This window comes from Temnothorax curvispinosus, unplaced genomic scaffold (genome assembly GCF_003070985.1).
Source record: "Temnothorax curvispinosus isolate PA1 unplaced genomic scaffold, ASM307098v1 QBEX01015716.1, whole genome shotgun sequence".
Taxonomy (NCBI): Eukaryota; Metazoa; Arthropoda; class Insecta; order Hymenoptera; family Formicidae; genus Temnothorax; species Temnothorax curvispinosus.
The window spans coordinates 1,794-22,566 of record NW_020225496.1 but is presented as its reverse complement, the minus strand read 5'-3'; the positions used below and the strand labels follow the sequence as shown (position 1 = coordinate 22,566).

The 20,773-nt window shown below is 35.9% G+C and overlaps 2 protein-coding genes across 4 annotated transcripts; one reads left to right on the top strand and one right to left on the bottom strand.

Annotated features, from left to right (window-relative positions):
• Nucleotides 1-27: 27 nt before the first annotated feature.
• Nucleotides 28-19,753, top strand: LOC112465985 (probable phospholipid-transporting ATPase IF). 3 transcript variants are annotated; one of them, XM_025033816.1, is made up of 21 exons: nt 28-523; nt 611-692; nt 1,465-1,743; nt 11,256-11,360; nt 11,540-11,794; nt 12,117-12,266; nt 12,403-12,698; nt 12,898-13,112; nt 13,331-13,617; nt 14,033-14,212; nt 14,361-14,508; nt 14,922-15,064; nt 15,279-15,518; nt 15,879-16,021; nt 16,385-16,544; nt 16,630-16,938; nt 17,295-17,481; nt 17,572-17,717; nt 18,020-18,123; nt 18,232-18,454; nt 18,760-18,813. In XM_025033816.1, exons 3-21 carry the CDS (start codon nt 1,741-1,743, stop codon nt 18,811-18,813), a joined length of 3,348 nt encoding a protein of 1,115 aa, XP_024889584.1. In that variant the 5' UTR covers nt 28-523; nt 611-692; nt 1,465-1,740. The 3 variants fall into 3 exon arrangements, with proteins under 3 accessions (XP_024889584.1, XP_024889583.1, XP_024889582.1); XM_025033815.1 differs by having other exon boundaries at nt 588-692; XM_025033814.1 differs by lacking the exons at nt 28-523; nt 611-692; nt 1,465-1,743 and adding an exon at nt 2,558-2,651 and having other exon boundaries at nt 18,760-19,753.
• Nucleotides 2,866-10,600, bottom strand: LOC112465986 (2-oxoglutarate dehydrogenase, mitochondrial-like). Its single transcript, XM_025033817.1, has 15 exons — nt 10,204-10,600; nt 9,765-9,856; nt 9,403-9,684; nt 8,456-8,666; nt 8,142-8,319; nt 7,881-7,996; nt 7,670-7,809; nt 7,189-7,334; nt 6,575-6,764; nt 6,265-6,486; nt 5,739-6,015; nt 5,254-5,339; nt 4,692-5,012; nt 3,528-3,812; nt 2,866-3,108 (listed from the first exon to the last, which is right to left on the bottom strand). Exons 1-15 carry the CDS (start codon nt 10,598-10,600, stop codon nt 2,905-2,907), a joined length of 3,147 nt encoding a protein of 1,048 aa, XP_024889585.1. The 3' UTR covers nt 2,866-2,904.
• Nucleotides 19,754-20,773: the final 1,020 nt, after the last annotated feature.

Genomic DNA, 20,773 nt, shown 5'->3' with positions numbered 1-20,773 from the left:
GACAACGATGACCGAGACTACCTAGTCATCGACATATCGACAGATGATGACGACGACGACGACGACCCAGATAGAAACATGTCTGCATTGTTGCTGCCATATTACCGACAAAATAGTATGTGTTGCCGCGACAACGACTACCGCGACGCTGAGAGCAGAACATAAAATAATACCAGAGGCAAAACTAAATGATTAGCAAAGTAGCAAAAAATCACAATAATTTATGGTAGATTAAATACAAATTTTTTAATATATTAAATTGTTCAAAATAGTATCATCAGTGATCTGTAATGTATAAAAAGTACTGCTCTATGCACATTTTAATTTTACATTATCGTAAAATACCGATTTCACTACAAATATAAGCAATTAAGATTCCACAAAGCTACTCCTTATCACTCAGAAATAAATCGATGGAAAAGTAGAAATGGACGATGATCAATTTCTTTTTTTCACTGTCTTATCTGTCCTGCTCGCGATAAGCGGCGATTCGGATTCGCGATCGTTAATGGACGATACGAAGGTGGGTGCGCAAATCGCTTGATAAGGATTTTCTTATCCGTTGTCACGGCCGAGTGTATTTTCAGTATCGGTTTCCCTTCGGTGACAGATAGCAGATGCCCGCGTGTTCCGCTCACGGAAAATATTGCCGTCGAGCAGTGCGTTCCACGAGAAAAAAGAAAGGAAAATCGGTGAGTAAAAGAGGCAGGAAACAGAGAAAGATGTTAATGACTAATAATATAACAGCACGATTAGCGTGATAATATCGGACGTTTCCTCCTTTCAATCACGCGGTAATTGATCATCGTTGTCAACGCGGTAAAACCGTTGTCTTCCTTTCTTTGCAATTTTATTTTCATTTGTTTAATTGACGTGTCGGGCCAACCTGGTTTACCTCTGTTACAGCTCGAAAATTATTCACGTCTCTCTACATCTCTATTTTTTGTGCAGAAAAAATTATCTCGCCTTTTTCGAAAAGAAATATCGACACATGCAAATATATTTGACTATAAGTTGAATAATCTGTGTGAGTTGATTAATCGCTTCTGAAGAAGACTAAGTACAGTTGAAACGTCCGAGTTAATTTATATTTTGTACGAATAAACTGGAATTTTAAAACCTACATCCTGTTTATTATTTGATTTTGGCCGGTTCTTATCATTCATCTGTAGCTTAGCTTATAACGAGAATTCCTTTAATTTTGTTTAATCTAGTTAGCAATTTTTTTATTTTTTTTCAAGATTATAATCGCGCTTGTAATGTAGAAGAGCAAAAATTTGTTTTCACTATTAAATCATTGCTGCTAATTAAAATAGTTATATATTCGTTCCTTATAACATTTAATTTTACTTTCTAAATCACTTTATATGCGCGTTGCCATAACTCCCGTCTACTTGTCATGTATGCAATAAAAATGTATCTTTTCCATACATGAATTATTCAAAAAAGCGAATTTGTTTACAGTGCATGCCGCATGAACAATTGCCTAGACGATAGCGGAGAACTACTACAGGCGGATCGAATTCGATTTCGATTTTGGTGGGCGATATTGTGTCGTGCTGAATATTTTGTACTTAGTGATAAGGAAGAACACAATAAATGTACGATAAATATGAAGTGCGTGTTTCCTATAGGAGTGTAAGTGTGAATATAAAGAGAGAAAGCAATTGACCAAGTGGCACGTTTCTTTTCGTTGTTAAAATCACGTGCGTCCACTTTGAACGTTGTCAACTCGACGAAATGGTAAGAAATTTTCACGTTATGTGCGACGCGCACATTTCTTGTTTGAGAAACTATCCTCGCTTAAAATTTTTTATTTTTTTTTAAATAAATTTAGAATAAAAATTTAGTTCTATACAAATTTCACTTTGTATTATCTTATCTGCACAGAGTTTTAATTACCGTTATCATTTTTTCGACGAAAGTAGATTCCAAGTACGATAAATGATACGTAAGCTCTTCATCTTCTCGAAAAACTCATTCTTCACCCACGTGTACTATAATTTATAAATATTCACGAGGGCATCAAACTTGAATTTCTTCAACAATGACATTGCAATAGCATTACGTAACATTAGCACGCCGTATCGACTTCGTCTAATTTAAGATGCGACTAACAACAGCCATGTAACAATTCCGATAACCGGAGTTCGTTCCCCGAATGAACAAGAGCTTAAATTAAAGACATCCGATGCGCCTAAAGTCAATCCGATAAAGACAGACGCTTTATCAGTACGCTTATCAAACACTCCTTCAACTTCAATCACCGATATCTTCAGATTTCATGTAGGATAAGTCCGAGGCACTCTATATTTGACTTAAAGAAATTTCCGAGTGTGATATAACGAATGTTCAATGTTAAGGGAAAAATAATAAAGTCACTGTTAGCTAGTAATGCAAATAAAATTTAAACCGTTAATAATTGTGACCTCTGTTCGAGGTGTAAATTCTTTCTGCGTGTGTATACCGACAATCGTTAGCGCCTCCCTGGCTTAATCAACGTTTGACTCTAGTCCCATGTCGTGCGTCCTTGCACTCGTATCTAGGAAGTCTTCCGGAAGCGCGATAAAAACGAAAATGTGATGTGGAATTGTTTGAGTAAAGTAATTCTTTTGTGCGCGACGCAAGAAAGAGCCGAATATGGCCTCCTGGTGAGTGAGCTACGCGCAAATCCGATAATCAGAATTAGTCGTAGGTATAATTGCTATTATTATTAACTAAATGGATAGTGACGATTGACCCTATAGACGTTCTAAAGCAACAGACAACAATTTGCGTTTGGTTTTTCTTTTTACGATACATTTCACGCTATAAGTACATTTTCTCACAATATACGTCATTTTACACAATAGATATCGTTTTCCCGAAAAAAAAGTTTCTAACATGGCAGAAACATGGGACTAATCAGTCATCAATCTTCATCGCGATTGCCATCATGCTATCGTGCTCGTTCTTATAAATAATCTTGCTACCGGTCGCTGGCGCAGCCGAAGCAGAGCGACCGCCGTACTTGATGTCCTCCAGTGGAATGCCCAAGGCTAAGGCTATCCTATCTCTCACATAACAATAAGCGCCTTGATTCCTGTGCTCTTCTTGCAGCCACATGATCTGTATATACAGAAACATAATCCGAAACTACTCTTCTATCGTTGCCAATAATCGAGCATCTTCAAAGAAATAAATGCTCGTTAATTTTAAGACTACACCCTACATTTTTACGGACCCCATACTTGGTTACTCAGCTCTCTCAGACACAGCTAAATATTTTTGTATGTAACTCTAATGAAAATGCATATTTCTCAACAAATGTTTTTAAGAAAAACGCCACAGACTACATAAAACTAAAAAATTAAGAAACGTACGTAGAGTATTATATCTAAATTGAGACCTGCTTACTAAAGTATAAAATGCAAACGTCTAAAAAAGAATATTTCAAGAATGCTAGCGATTTGAAGATTTCGCAGACCTAGGGGTGTAATCCTAGAATTAAATACACAACAAGTACATTATAATCAAAAACTTCTCACTTTTGCTCGCGGATATTTTGCCATTTCCGCTGCGAACAAATGATATGGAAAAGGACAGAGTTGTTCAATTCTAATAATCGCTATCTTATCTTCTAACTGTCGTTCCTGTCGCTCGACGATCAAATCGTAGTATACTTTCCCGGTACAGAGTAACACCTTCTTCACGATTCCGGGGTTCGCGGAAGGATCCGGTATAATATGTTTAAAGCTCGTACCAGGTCCCATCTCTTCGAAATTCGATATCGCCATCGGGTGACGCAACAATGATTTGGGGGTCATAATAACCTAAATAGTATTTATGCGATAAACTAGAAAAGCAATTATTACAATAGACGAAAATTTGGGAAACGATTTGTCATGTGCGACGTCAGATGGGTTTTTAAAATTTAGGTCTTTAAAATTTTAATTAAACTTTAGAAGTGGATTTGATTAAACATCTTAAAAAATTCTCCCGACAAAATTAATTCGATGTAACAATCGAGTCGTCAACAATCACGCATTCATGCGATAAAAATGGAAGGATTGGCATTATAGGCTTGAAAAACAACATAAACGACGTAATTGCGACTTGGTGGGATATAAACGTTCGACGTGGCTCCTTTTTTGTTATCGCATTGTAATTTACGTCAGTAAAAAGTGGAAGAAATGGATAATGTTTGATGAATATTCTTGAGTATGACTTCAGTATAGTCAATTCGCGTCAATAAGCAAACACGTGCTGGAAAATCTTACCGTTCATTTTCACGCAATGAAATATTTCGCGATCTGTGTGAAACGATCTAATGTGTCGCACTTGAATGCAGAGAATATTTTCAGATTCAATTTTACAGGCTAATATTTCCAAAAATACCGAACTTAAAAAAAAGTATTACAAGCAGAAGTTACGAGGAAAATATTTAGCGATAAATTTTAGTGATATACTGTTTCCATATTCCTCAAAATTATTAATTATTATAACATTGAACGGTTGATTCGTTCGATCACATATTTAAATAAATTTTTCGACATAACATTGTAAAAAGAAGAAAAAAAGAAAATGTAACAAAGAGTATACACTATCAGATCTGTTTTCGGTTAGTGATAAATTCAGGTATAATTATTTTATTTAAAAAGTAAAAGCACTCTGCGTAGATAAAACATTTTGCATAGATAGATTAAACTAACCAACGGTTTGCGGAACGGCATCAATATCTGTCGACGCAGAAGATGAAACAGATTGGCAGGTGTCGTGGGATTGCAGACGATCCAATTTATTTCGAAAAGCTGTCTCGTCATGATTTGCTCGACGGTCTCACCGGTGGGAGTACCGGGCTCCGTTCCGGGCACGTGAGTACCCTCGTCGTCGCACAGCTGAAGAAATCTTTCCAATCTGGCGGACGAGTGTTCCGGTCCCTGAGCCTCCAAACCGTGCGGCAGCAACAGTACCAATCCTACCTGTCTGCCCCATTTGGCTTGTCCGGAGCATAGCAAGCAGTCTAGTATAACCTAAGGAGCAATTTAGAGTCACAGGCGGCAGACATTCTTATAAAATATCGCGATTATTCTTTCGGAATATACAATACGAATCGCGAAGATCGATGCTCCATTTAATTTTAACTTTAACTAGAAATTTAAAGGAAAATTAAGCTTATCAAAATACTTGATATTGGAAGTCAAAAGTTAATAAAGTAAGAAAATCAAACTTTCTCGCTAAAGTGTGAAAACCGTAATTTATCATTAAAGTTACCTGACAGGTATTGGCAAAGTCGCCGAACTGTGCTTCCCAGAGTGTCAGAGTATTATGATTGTACGCTGAGTATCCCAGCTCGAACCCTTTTTTCATCAAAAATTCATAAGATATCAATTATCGTAAATCACCGTGAATAATTCACTCAAGTAAGACTCTATATAGCACGCGCTAATCTCAATACATCTCAATACTATATTTATTTTATTAGCTAATACTACAAATATAATATTGTACGGCTGCCTCGAGTTTACTGTTAAACTTTCTCGAATGTAAAAACTTGCTAAAAGCAGTTTACTGGAACTTGTTCGATATAATTACCTAGATTTCAAGGTTGCCGGGCTATTGACGCTCGAGGAATATAATAAACGGATGTATTATCGATAAGACGTGAATAAGATAGGCGCGTAACAGGAATAGATAGCGTTATCGACACGTATACTGTGACACAACAGCCAGCTAGTGACTAGCTAATTCCTCCTTACCGCACACGCCGTATTCCGACAGTGACGAATTCGTGACGGTGTACAGAGCCTGTCTCGGGAAGACGTCGCGCAGGATGTTCTTGTAGAGCTTGTCTCTGCTCTGATCGTGAATGATGTGTATCCGTTGGGTGAAGGTGCCACGCTCCACGTCCTGCCCGGACAATCTGACATGATGACCCTCCTTCAACAGGCTGAGGAAGGCCAGGCACTCCCCCATCGCCCAATCGACCTGTCGAGACTCCATGAGTTTCGCTCGCCTGTCCATCGCCCTCAGCACCTACGCGTTCGATAGACAGATCAAGTCCGAACAGTAATCGATCGAAAACTTGTTTCGCCTTTATGACCTCAGCTAATCGGCAAATTTTATGAAAGAGAGATACGAGCTCGAAATTTCACCGAAGATGCATGATTTCTGAGACAAATTAAACGGATAACTTGTCAGTCGCAGATTGAAAATTTCTATATAAGACAGAAAAATTAATCCATTTTTCTTCCACGGTGAAACGTGTAATGCCTTGCAGCTAACTTGAACATGCGCCTCGATATCCTTCGGGGGAGTGGATATAGCACTGCATATCGTCTTAATGGTCGCGATATCGATACCGGTTGGCGGTATCTTGTTTTTCGGAGTCTGATTCGAGAAGAATTCGGTCCAGGGCAAGTCGTGCCAGTCGCTCATTTGCATCGAGCTGATGGTCTGCGCTTTCCTGAATTCTTCCTCGCAATGGCTCACGTACTTTTCTATTTCCTACGCACAAAGAAAAATTGTGCGTGCATATATGCGTAACAGATTAAACCGGCAGAATTTAAAGCAGCTAATTATAGTCTTTCTCAACCTCCTTTGCGAAAGCTTCCGTTATCACGCCCTCCTTAAGCAGTTTGTCGGTGTATATGGATAGAACACTGGGGTGATTTTTTATTCGTTTATACATGAGCGGTTGAGTTAACATCGGCTCGTCCATCTCGTTGTGACCGTTTCTTCGGTATCCAACAATGTCCAATACTACATCGTTATGAAAGGTAGCCCTGATATAACATTAGTAGTTAGTAAAGCTTTGTTAATTCTTTATTGATTCTCTTTTGATTATTTCAATCATAATTCTTATATTATTAAATAAATTTTACATTTTATTGTAAATAATTTTCAATTCTTACTGCAGGAATAGATTATTTGCCTAATTTAAATAAGTTTTTTTTTCTAAAAAAAATGTGTAAGAAATCGTTATTTATTGCAATGTTTTAATTTTTACCATAAAACTTGTTATCTAATTGTCAAACAATTTTTTATAATAATTTATTTAGCATTTATACTAATAAGCTTCTATTCCTTACATAAAACGCTTAAGATTAAACAATTAAAAGATTAAAAAACATAAATCAACAGCCAAAACACAGAATCTTTTGAAGTATCACGATAAAACACTGAAAAATGAATAGTATCATAATTTACCGATATTCACTGGCCACCTTACTGCAATAAGTAGCTAAATCGGGATCATCGGCATGTATGTGAAAAATGGGAGCGTTAACGACACGTGCGACATCCGTACAATGCGCACTGGATCGCGAATATCTTGGATCGGTTGTAAAACCAATCTAGAATTATTAATATGTATTTAAAATAAATTATCCTCTTCTGCTAACTTTACAATTGTTGAAGGTTTTATTTAATATCTTATCAATTATTTAATAATTTGATGTGTAAAAATAAGCGGATACATAAAAATTGTATTCATATTAATTATATGTACTAAAGACAGTTTTATACAAATATTAACTTTCAATTTAATTAATTTTGATGCCAGCTTTTCTTTAGAGAAGTAGGTTTAAAATTTAAGTACTTAAATTTGGATTAAAACTTATTCAATTAGGATTAATTAATATCCATAAAATTCAGGAAATATTGTCATTATAGAGAAACTTATTCCTACTTGATTATTAATTACGATGTGTATGACGCCACCCGTTGTGTACTCTGGCAAATTAGTAAGATGCATCGTTTCGTAAACGACACCTTGGCCGGCAAAAGCGGCGTCACCGTGAACCAGTATAGCCAACGATTTTTTACCGTCTGAAGAAGTCGGTTTATTTGAAGGAAGTCTATTCTCGTCCGTTAGGAAACAACACGTTTTCAATACGTACGTTTAGAGTCACCTTTCTCGACTTGCTCAGCGCGAACACGACCAACTATGACCGGATCAATTGCTTCCAGATGGGAGGAATTTGCCATTATGGCGAGAAGCACTTTCTTCTTGGTTCTACAAAAGTAATAATTCTATAAAAGTAAATTAAATATGATAAATGTTCTTCTCTCCCGTCGCAACTTGGAATACAAGTTTAGGTATTGATGCCCGACATATTTGCGTACTAAAACCGATTTTGCATTACGGTGGCTTTCTTCACCTTTCTAATAATTTCTCCGAATGCGTCCCGAGGTGATACTTCACGTCACCGGAACCGAATCCCTCCAGAGCGATCGGGTTGAACTGAGTGAACAACTGGCTCATCGGTTTCGAGCAGATGTTCGCCAAAGTATTTAGACGACCGCGATGCGCCATACCGATAACTATAGTTCCGACTCCTAGCCAATAAATAAGGCAAATAAATTAGGATAAAAGAGAAATAAAATTAAAGATACCAAGTAATTTCTGAGCTTTTACAGAAGCTCGGAGAAATCGCTTAAATTAAAACCTGGTTCGAGAATCAGTTTTAGTTACCATTTAGTGCAGATGTTTCCATGCATTCCGCCATGGCCGGAATGAACGATTCGCAGCCTTCTAACCCAAATCTCTTCTCAGTTCCGTATTTCTTTGCTAAAAAGTTCTCGAAACTCACGGCTCTCATAATATTCATCCAAGCCCACTTCCGGTGCTCCGCGGGCAATTCCCAGGCGCCTGGTATCTCAAACTTCTCCCTCAACCAATCTAACTAATAAAGCGCATAATTTACAGTTCTATATATCTTTTTTTATGAACAATTTCTTTACACGATAACGTTGAATATATCCTGATTGACAAAAAATTTCTTTATTAACTGAGATCTTCGCAAACACGCGCTCACAAAGATTCTTTTTTAAAGTCGAAGTTTTAACGTGAGTCTTTCCATTTTTGTTTCTGGTTTATCCTTATATTAACCGAGCTAAAGTCTGATTTTAAACGGATATTTGATGTAACTACACATATAGCCTGCAATCAGTACGAGACATCAGTTTCGTAATTTGACTTATCAACAAGTATTTACGCGCGACAAGTTCAAGGTATCGCGTTCAAGTGCAATCTTTCAAGAACATATTTGGAAACTATATACATCTTGCAAATACGATCAGTATGATTACTATTAATTTTATAATGGAATCTTACTTCCAACACAATCAATGAAATATAAGAAAAAAGCTAAATTCTTGCGATGAAATATTCACTGATCCTCAACGAAATCCTATGTTTCTATTTCAACCAATAAAATGTCCACTGATTTAATGTAAGAAAATAACATTTCCCACAAAAACGAAATTTTAGAGAAATAATACAATTACGAAATAGAAAATTATCTAGTCTTTATGTGTTCCTCTTTTTCTTATTACCAGTTAAAAGTTTAAAAAATTAATATTTCGGTCATTTCTAAGCGCACTAAGTATTTCTCATAATTGAAATCGTGTCGTGCGTACCATATTGAGGTCATGAATGTACGTGTACTCGAGACCTAAGTGACCGCAGTAAATCTTGTTGAGCCTCGTCAGTATCTCCCGAAGCGGCAAGCTCCTCTTATCGCCCCCGATAACGGTCAGTGACGCGAGAGGAAATTCCCTGTACATGTCCGCCTCCGTCATTCCCTTGAGATGCTGCCGCACCACAATCGCGGGTGGCAGATTCGCGGTGCCCTGCAACTTTGCCGACTCCGGATTCTGTATGCCCAACGGGTCGGTGTCGGCTATCAAATGGCCACGTGCCTTTTGAGCGAATAAAAGAAATAAACGTCGATACGGGGAGTGTAAGTGTGTGTAAAAGAGTCTCGCGGAGCGATAAGTACTTGATAGGCTCGGATCGTGGCATTGATATCGAGTGCGCCGATTATATATTGATCCCCCTGCATCTGACTGTTTGATTTCTCTCGAACGGACTCTTTCGGAAACGACGGTCCTGCTAAGCGTTTATCCGAAAACATGATTAGTACTTCTAATCGATCCACATAATGCATTTATAATTATTACGGATATATAGTAAACATCGTTATTATATGTTATTATGTTAATATTTTTCTTTCTATAGTCATAAAATCGAATACAGGATAATTATAAAATCATTGTACAGCTTTAAACTTTCATAATTTCTATTTTACGTATGATAAAATTAATTCACTATTTTAAATTGTAATTATAATTGACACATCGATACTGCGAATTTAATATTAATCATATCAATATTAATCTAGGAACCTAATCTAATCTGTAATAGAATTCAAAACTCACTCTTGCCTGATTGCCCTCCTTCTAAGTTCGACGTCATTAACTTAGGAGACGAACTGACGCGGATCGAACTGGGCTTGGCGCGAGAGTCCTTAGGGCTTTTCGCGTGGATCAATTTAAAATACGAGTCCCACGAGGAGCTCACGGATTTTCGATCCTCGAGCCATGCCTTGTAAATGTGATCCAAGTACTGGTTATTGATCATGTTAAGCACGTTATCCTTCCTATCGCCATTGTCACCGTCGTGTTTGCAGCGTGTCGGATTACTTTTATAAAATTGCTCGGTAATTGGTCTACACTTAGGGCTTTTCCAGCTCGGATTAAGATAGTGTATGAATTGTCGGTATAAACGCGACACGACGGATTGTGCGCTCCGATAACGTTGCGCTTTCGCGTACATCGCCCCATTTGTCGCCGCGGCACAACCGAGTGCTACACGTGAGAAATAATGGAAAAGTCAAACAACTAAGAAATTTTTGAAATTTGATCTCGCAAACTGATTGAGCGAACAGATAATTTTATGCACGATGTTACTTTACGTCATCGTGTGACTTCCGATTAACCTTTCTATATCATGGTTGTAGCTAGATTCGCGATTGATCTTCGTTTCGGGCGAGATGAGAATTCCGAGCGAGACTTGAAACGAAATTCACGTTCCTAATGCTACATTCCTCAGAAGAGTTTTATGCGTGAATTGCATTTTCAACAAAGCATAGTTGATTTCTTTCTTTTAAATTATTTGAAAAATTTATTATTTAAAAGACAATTTTTTATTCCGACGATTTATCTAGTTTGATAACATACTTTAATTTAATGCAATTTTTAATAAAACTGAGCTCAGTTTTATTAAATAAGTTTAATATACAGTTTTAAACGAAATAATATATGTACAATTTAGCAAAATTAAGAATTTGATTAATATTTTGGTCCAAGTATCTAAAAAATTTTATAAAATCTTCAATCTCAACATCGTTAAGATTTAACAATCAAGAATTGAACATATCATAAATCTGGTTCATAATTACATTCAAATTGCTAACATGCTTTTGTTACAGGGCGCGACCACCTCGACACCTAGCGATCACCGAGTCGTGAAGATTAATTCTGAAAACAATTCATTGGAAAAACATTTCGTTAGCAATCGAATCGTATCGCACAAGGTAAGTATTTTCCATTTCTTTTATCTTGTAAAATTTTAAAGACTTAATATACAAATAACGTAAGCAGATATTATCTAACGACGTTTAACTTGATATCTCGAAATAATTCATAATTCCTAGAACTCTCGTTTAAACGTACCATAGAGCGATAATCACACTTATCTTTGTTTGATCTACAGTATACGATATGGAACTTTATTCCAAAAAATCTCTTCGAGCAATTCCGGCGTGTGGCGAATATTTATTTCCTGATCACGACGATAATCGCGGTAGCGATAGAATCGCCGATTTCCCCGTTAACTAGCGCTTTACCCCTATTCTTTGTCATCCTGGTGACCGCGTGTAAACAGGGATACGAAGATTATCTACGTTACAAAACGGATAAGCGAGATAATCGGAGGTCAGTCAGTGTCATCCGTAACAAATGTACGCAGGTTCGTCACGCATATTGTCTACGCTGATTATGAGATCCCAATTCTAAAGTGCCGTTAATTTTAATGCTTACAGTAATAAAACAAAATATATCTTTACAGTATTTATATGTCTATTGTAAGATTTTTAATATATATTTGCAAAATATATATATTAAATAGTTTGCAGTTTACGTGTCTACTATATAAGAGTTGTCAATACTGTCTCTGATGATTTAAAAGATTGAAGATTGAAGTAAAGATAAGATAATTTCTAACAGTCCGGAATCGTCAGATTAAGTGTATCCTCATGTTTCACTCATAAATAATACGTGATACATTGCAGGACATATATTGCGAGCAAATAGTGGTGGGCGATCTGGTGAAAGTCTCTCGGAACGAGGATGTGCCCTGCGATATCGTCCTGCTCTATAGCGAGACTCCGGGATGTTGTTACGTCACGACGTCAAATCTTGACGGCGAAACAAACTTAAAGGTAGTTATCTTCATACTCGACCTTTTTAAAGTGGGACACATTTTCTTACTAGCAAGACCTATGCCACCAGAAATTAAAATTTCGTTGTACCTCTAGAAATATTCTTTGCCGTAATTATAAATATAATTTTTTTTAGACGTTACACGTCCCGAAAGTGGTCTCGGCGATGCCGCTTCCGCAGATAGTGGCGATGCAAGCGTCGATTACGTGCCAGCAACCCTTGGCCAATCTTTACACCTTCCACGGCAAGCTCGAGATTAAAGACGGCAGCGAGACGACTAGCGGGCAACTGACAGTAGAGAATCTTATGCTGCGCGGATCTAGACTGAAAGACACCGAACATGTGGTCGGCTGCGCGGTTTACACCGGGCAGGATACAAAATTGTCGCTCAATTCAAAGACAGTCAGCAATAAATTCTCCACTGCCGAGAAGTAATTACGTTCGAGATTTATTTTATAAGAACTCGATCGCTATTTAGCTTCTGCTAAGTCTTCCGCTCCCATGCATTTTCGCTATACTACTACCTACCATCGCCTTTACAAATGTTGCAAATAGCTTAAAGAAATATTGCTATCTATAGAGGTAACTTACAGTTCAACTTTACACTTATCCGAACGTTATCATTCGTAGATCTATCAATAAGTATATTATTGTATATATCGTGATACTGTTGATTGAAGTGTTGGTGTGCACCATGCTGAAGCTATACATTGAAACCTACCAAGAATGGGACCGTTACCTAGGTCCACAACCTAAAATCAATTTTTCCTCGTTAATTACGGATATTCTGAGCTTTCTTATCTTATTCAATTACATCGTGCCGATATCATTATACACCACCGCTGGTAAGACATTCTTGCATAGTTCCTTTTTGTTAAAATTATTTATATTCTTATTCAGCATAAAGCTATTTATGAAACATTTAAAATTATTTAAATTAGTCTATTTCTTTTGAAACACGCCGCGTTTGTAGAGTAAAAATATGTATTATATATTTACAAGATGTACTCGTAAAAAGATTCTATACAACGTTGGTGAAGGTTTACGTGCGTTAATTCGACAGAATTGCAAAAGTTTCTTGGCTCTTTTTTCTTCGGCTGGGACTTGGATATGTACGACAAGACCAACGATCAGCCGGCGCTCGCCAATACGTCAGACTTGAACGAAGAGCTTGGCCAGGTTGAATTTCTGTTTACCGACAAGACCGGCACGCTCACAGAAAATCTGATGGTGTTCAGACGCTGCTCGGTCAACGGCAACGTGTATATGGAGAAGGATTGCGACGGAAATCTGTACTTATTGCCATCAAGCGGAAACGAGCAAGAGGCTGTCAAAATATCATCGTGGGAGGTAAAAGAAGAAGAAGAAATACTAATTATCATTAAAAAGATTATCAGTAAGAGAGAGAATTATTAAAATAAATTACAAAATTTATTTTAGTCAAAAAAATAATTTGCGCGCTGCAATTAATATGAGAGATCATACCGGTCATTGTATGTCATTTAATGCAAGAGTAATTACATTAACTATCGTGCAAATATTTGTCGGCAGTTATCAACAAATATTGAATTATTAATAATAATCAAAGCTAATTATAATTATTAATGAAATAATAATCAATGATGGTTGTATATTAGTACAAATCCTGAACGTACATAGTTAACGTACTGCTTGCCAAATGATACTGTGCTTGCAATAATTTTAGTCTGTTATTAAATTACTGCTTGTTATTAAAATACCGTTATTAAAAGATCGATAATTCTAGGCTGAAATTTGGCATTTTGTGATAAGCCTATCGCTATGCCACATAGTGCAAATTGCACCGCCGAGCCACCGTCCCGAGATTATAGCCAGACGCACTCTGTTCCGTGAGAGCTTCAGATTGAAAAAAATCACGAGAGTCAACAGCTCGCTGATGATGCATCCGGATCTGCCGGAATATCAGGTAAAAATAACAGCTCGCGTACGCGAACGTCGAATTCGCGGTAGCGCGTCCCCTGATAAGATTCCGCTAATGACTTGTAAGACGAAACGTAAACGAACACGATTGAAACTACGTAAAGAGATATACAAACACACATGACATATGGCAGGCGGCGTCGGCAGACGAGAAGGCGTTGGTGGAGGCGAGCGCCAGGTGCGGCGTTGTTTTACAAAAGAATACTAACGAGGAGATGCACATCAAGATCAACAAGAGCAATCTGATCTTCGAGAAACTAGAGATACTGGAGTTCACCTCTGGTACGTGATTGTGAATATCAGGATAGATCAGAGCTGAATAAGCTCTAATTGAGATCAAATAATAATTAATATTCTATAAATACATAATAATAAAATAATCACGCTGTAAGAAAAGTATGTAAGATTACATAAACAAGTATAAAAGTTATACGATTTATAATGAGACGGAACACGCATTTTATATAAATTTTACACACGTTGTTCATGTAATTTTATATATTTTTTTACAACGTAGGCTTAAAGAAATCAGATATATATAATTATTATTGAGAATCAACATCGTTCATAAATACGTTTGTAATTAAAATGAGAGATTAGTGAAATATATAAATTATTCAAGTAGTTGAATCCTAAGATTTTAAAGTAGTTGTAATAGATAGCGATAAATGTCTGATATTATGTATTTTGAACAGAACGCAAGAGGATGTCAGTAATAGTGAAAGACTCGTCGGAGGATATCTGGTTATACTGCAAGGGTGCAGATTCGGCTGTTCTGCCATTGATAGTTGAAGGACAGATACAAAAGGCCACTACCCACGTCGCCGATTTCTCTATGGTTCGTTATCCCGTTTGCGATAATCGCATAACTTAAGCTAGAGCTAAAGCGGAGACTGCAGAGGACCCTTTCACTTTTCTCCACAACAATTTCGAAAAGAGTTTTCTTCTTATACATGCACAAAAAATTTACAATTCTGATACTGCTTTGTCATACGTTTGTGATAATTTTGTGTTTTACATTACAGAAGCTATTAAAGTCTCTTAATTTTCAGAGAGGTCTGCGAACGTTGGTAGTGGCGTGCAAAAAGATGCAGTATTCCGAGTACGAAAGCCTGATGCAGAACATCGAGCAGGCTAGACAGATAATCGGTACGGAGAGAGAGACGCATTTAACGCGAGCGTACAATCTTATGGAGAGCGGCCTCACCTTGCTCGGAGTAACTGCGGTAGAGGATCGCCTGCAGGACAAAGTGGAAGAGACCTTGGAATGCTTACGAGTCGCTGGCATCAAAGTTAGTTCACTGCACTGCCTTTGTGCGGATTGCCAAAGAAATCCTTTGCTACCCACGCGTCACATACTGCAATGATCGCCAATGGATTTATCAATTTTTTAGCTATAGATTTACTCTCCATTTTGTAACTTTTCAGACAATTAATTTAATTATCTTACTTTTATTTCAGTACTATTATTCAGCTATTTTAATATTATTAGAGATTTATACCATACTCTCCATGTATCGAAGCTATAAAAATATAATTTAAAACACAGAGTGTTAGAGACAGTTCTGATAAATTAATTACTGTTCTGATGGGTTAAATAAATTAGATTTTAATTAATCGTTTAAACGACAATCGCAAATATTTCTTTTTAGATATGGGTGCTTACTGGAGATAAGGCAGAGACTGCGGAGAACATCGCTTTCTTGTGCGGCCATTTCAAGAAAGGTACCGAAATTCTGAGACTGACGGACGAAACCTCAGTGCAAACCTGCTTCCTGGTTCTCACAAGTTTCGAGTGAGTGCAGTTCGCACGTCCAAAATTTTATACCTTTTTTTAGTTAACTCGTTAACTCTCGGTAACCTCTATTATTTCTCGCGCAGTAAGTCGTACTTTTCAATCGAGACAAAAATTTATCAAAGTAATAAATAAATAAATAAATAAATGTATAAATTATTATTCCGCTATTTTTTGCTTTCCAATATGCATTCATATACATAGCAAAAATAATATCCAAAAAAAATTAAGGATAAAGCGTAAAATTATCCAAACGCAATTATCCGAAAGATAAAGTATTTCTTTCAACAAAGAAAGCTTGTGATATTATTTAAAAAATATACTATATTAGTTTATAATATATTTCTGTAAACTATCTTACAGACGGAAAATAAAACTAGAACCGTACAAGCAGTACGGGTTGATAATAGACGGTGTGAGCATAGCGGCGACGTTACGAAATAGTCCACAATTATTCAAATCCGTCGCAATGACCTGCGAGGCGGTTGTCTGTTGTAGGCTGACGCCCCTGCAAAAGAGCGAGGTTTGAACTTTCCCCGATTCCCGAACGCTGCACAGCATAGAAAAACGCGAAGACGTCATTAGGTTATCTCTGCTTATCTTTGCAGATTGTGCATCTAATAAAAACGTCACGGAGCCGTCCGCACACCGCGGCCATCGGCGACGGTGGTAATGATGTCTCGATGATACAGGAAGCGCACGTGGGTATCGGAATAATGGGGAAAGAGGGCCGTCAGGCGTCGATATCCGCTGACTTCGCCTTCACGAAGTTTAAGTATCTGAGAAAAGCGTTGCTGGTGCACGGACACTGGTATTACCTGCGCATCGCCATCCAGACGCAGTTTTTCTTCTATAAAAACGTGGTGTTCATAACGCCGCAGGTGCTGTTCAGCATACACAATGGTTTCTCCACGCAGGTAACGATAACATTACTATCTATGTCTCTATTGCATGTCGAAAATTCCGATCTTATTCCCGCAATACATAGATAAAGTGATTTATTTTTCTTCGCATCGTACATACATTCGATTTAATAACATTTTAAAGTACATTCACGATTTTCTTATTTCAATTCGCGAATTACTAAACAGGTTTATTTTTTAATTTTTGCGTATCTTTTAAATAAATTTTATTGTCTAATAATTTGGCAACGTTATATCCTAAACTAAAAAAGCATATCCTATTTTTTTGGAAAGTACAAAAAAGAATATATTTTACAATTATATAGATTTTATTATAGATGAAAGATTTATAAAAATATATATTTTTATAGGAACTTTATGACGGTATGTTTCTAATGGGTTTTAACTTAATATTCACTTCGTTTCCGGTATTGATTTACGCATTACTGGAACAGAATTACAACGCGAAGAAGCTTATGGAGCATCCGTACTTGTATAAACTAAATAGAAACAATTATTTAATGTCAAGACAACAATTCATGGCGTGGCTGCTCTTAGGTTCGTGCACAAATTAATATCATATTATTTTATTATTAATAAATATTATTTTGCAGACCAATACTGATTACATCACATTATTCTTTTTAGGATTATGGCATACAGGCGTAGCGTATTTTACAGTGTTTGCTGTGACGTATATAAATCCTACGTATTTGTATGACAACACCTCGGTTGACCATTGGACTTACAGCACATGCATTTTTCATATAGTCACTTTGCTAGCAAATCTGCAGGTACGTCAAAGTGTAGGCGTTGTTTGTACATTCAATTGAGATTGTAAAACAGCGGTTTACTCTGACAAACGCAAAACAGTTTAATATAAAATTCAATACCTCTTAAATGCTTTTAATAGCCGAATAATTCGGTCATTTTGCTATTTATAACTTGAAAATTTATATCCAAATTTATTTCTGTAATTTAATAATGACACGAATCACTAGCAAATATTTTGCGTAGTTTTACATAAGTTCTACACAAGTTTTACATAATGTTTTCAATAGATTTAGGCTCGGTGTTAACGATAATATTGTTTCAGATATTATTGCGCAGTTCGTATTGGACAATCCCACTCGTTCTAAGCGTAGTACTGTCTGAATTAGTATTTTTCGTAACTTCTTTTTGCTATTCAATCCTAAATATGTAAGTACAAAATCCGCAATAATAAATACAACTGTGGGGATTAAAAATATAGCACATTTATATTTACAAATAAAAATTATTTTTTTATTTACAAAATTTTGTTTTTAGGAAATACGATGGCGATATGTATGGGGTCTTCCCAATATTATTAAAGTCGCCTTCGTTCTGGTTAATTACTGTACTTATCGTCGTTACTTGCTTAATACCTGATTATTTATGGCTGACGTATAACACGTACAAACCACTGAAAATCCTTCGTAGAAACGAGGAGCCCCCGAGAATTATCAGTTCCAGCGACGATGACGACAGCGAATACAGTGCATGCCAAACGGTAATTAACGCAAATATTATATTTTACTTATGAGCAGGCTACCACATATAGCCGACGATATAAGTTTCTATTAACTTTGTCCACTATAAGCTATTCTCTTCTATTTGACTTGCATGTATTTAATTATTTAAGTTCAATTTAGTTTTTCAGATATACATAAATACTCGTTTGTAAAGACTAAAACGGGCTATCTATACACACACACACACATATATTTATCACATATTTTATTTAAAAAATAGTAGATTAGTAAGCAATATTTTTGCAACAGTGTCAATGTCGTCAAACATATAATTTATTACTAGGGACGTCGCATGTTTCCATGGAGAGCTAACGTTTCACTGCAAAGAACTAAATAAATAATACGTTGGAGAAGCAGCCACTTAAGCGCTTCAGTATTATTAATGTGAACGAAGATGTGAATATCTGACAGTACCTCATTTACGATTTTATGTTATAGATACAATTTAAGTCGCTGAAACGACTGACTGCGTCATATTATTAAATAAGCGTAATTGTCAATTAATATGATAAACTCAGTCAAGACTTTGCTATACTAATTAATTGACATCGAAACACTTTTTAACGTTTTTACAAGCCTTGAATAAGTCTAAAGATCATCATTTACATACCTAGATTATTTTCTACAATACAATATTCAGAGAAAAATAATATAGCAAAATTTTAATAATACAAGAGGAAGAAGTGTTCTCGCGTGAATGTTGAACTATGCATAATCGTCGCAAATTGTTACAGTTTATAGCGAGACACTATATAGTCCTTAAAATTAATTTCTGTACAAAGATAGGTAGCTATGCATTGTGATAACACAGACATAAGCAAATCCAATATAGCTACTTGTCTATTTGCGAGTGCACGAACAATCATAATTATGTAATACATTCATTAATTTATGTAATATAATTATCTGCAAGTTTACTGAATGCGTAACACTTTTAACAAAACCTATAGTGCAATAGATATTAGCAAATCTTATCTAAAAGAGAGAGATTACTTCTACTTATAATTAAGCTTTTTTAAATTACTTTTTTTAAAGAAAGTTTGTAAAATGTATATGTATATATGAGATCGAATATGTATGGGGCATTCCACGCCAATTCGCAAGGGGTCAAACTTCGACCTTTTTATTTTTGATGGCCGCTCGTTTTTTAACAGGTCTTTACGAGTATTAGACCCCTGTTAAATCGTTTCTATAATAAATGTAGCGTTTCCGAAATAGAGCCTGCGCAAAATGAGGACTGCAAAATTTTCAATGAATTTTTTCGCTTATTAGACAACGTCTAAGAAAAAAAATTCATTGAACATAAAATACGCTATTTAGATCATAGTTTAAAAAAAAAATTATTCCAAATTTTTATAATAATGATTTTAAACTAATAAAGTAAAAAAACACACAAAAATTTGAATATCTCAAAAACCCCATTTTCTATTTTTTTGAAATTTATAGGGAATATTCTAGGAAGTATTAGAAAAATTTTAAGACTAGTTGGAAGTTGCGCAGAATTTTTGGGAATTTTTTATAAATTTTTTTGTGAGGCAGTAGTAATATTTGACTCACAAAAGTGTAGTTAAAAACGCGTTTCAGACAATTCTGAATCGATTTAGATATACTTTTTTACTAAAGCATGATGAAGATCTCGGCATATATAGCACACGACAATTGCGATGAATAGTGTGGGAAAGGCGAAAAAAATAGATTTATGAGGAAGTTTAATTCAATAAGTACATTTGTTTAAGAACATATTATTTATAATTTTATTATTTTGTGCTCAGTATAATTATTCGAAAATGAGTAATCTTTAACAATTAATTTATAATTTTTGGTATGACTTGGTATGACGCAGTGGACACGTTGAGTCTAAGATATTCTTTTTGTTTGATCGTACCGACCTATCAAAAATTCGGCGGCAATTTCATAATTTTTTTTGTCCCAATACTTAATTGCCGCCGAATTTTTGACAGATCGGTACGATCAAACAAAAAGAATATCTTAGACTCAACGTGTCCACTGCGACATACCAAGTCATACCAAAAATTATAAATTAATTGTTAAAGATTACTCATTTTCGAATGATTATACTGAGCACAAAATAATAAAATTATAAATAATATGTTCTTAAACAAATGTACTTATTGAATTAAACTTCCTCATAAATCTATTTTTTTCGCCTTTCCCACACTATTCATCGCAATTGTCGTGTGCTATATATGCCGAGATCTTCATCATGCTTTAGTAAAAAAGTATATCTAAATCGATTCAGAATTGTCTGAAACGCGTTTTTAACTACACTTTTGTGA

Coding starts and splice junctions, on each gene's coding strand:
- LOC112465986 (XM_025033817.1), bottom strand. CDS start 10,600: ATGTACGCGAAAGCGCAACGTTATCGGAGCGCACAATCCGTCGTGTCG. Junction 9,857..10,203: donor AGGAGGGCAATCAGGCAAGA/GTGAGTTTTGAA, acceptor CGTTTCCGAAAG/AGTCCGTTCGAGAGAAATCA. Junction 6,487..6,574: donor CGGAAGCTTTCGCAAAGGAG/GTTGAGAAAGAC, acceptor CTTTGTGCGTAG/GAAATAGAAAAGTACGTGAG.
- LOC112465985 (XM_025033814.1), top strand. CDS start 2,583: ATGTGGAATTGTTTGAGTAAAGTAATTCTTTTGTGCGCGACGCAAGAA. Junction 16,545..16,629: donor CGCCCCTGCAAAAGAGCGAG/GTTTGAACTTTC, acceptor TTATCTTTGCAG/ATTGTGCATCTAATAAAAAC. Junction 17,482..17,571: donor CATGGCGTGGCTGCTCTTAG/GTTCGTGCACAA, acceptor TATTCTTTTTAG/GATTATGGCATACAGGCGTA.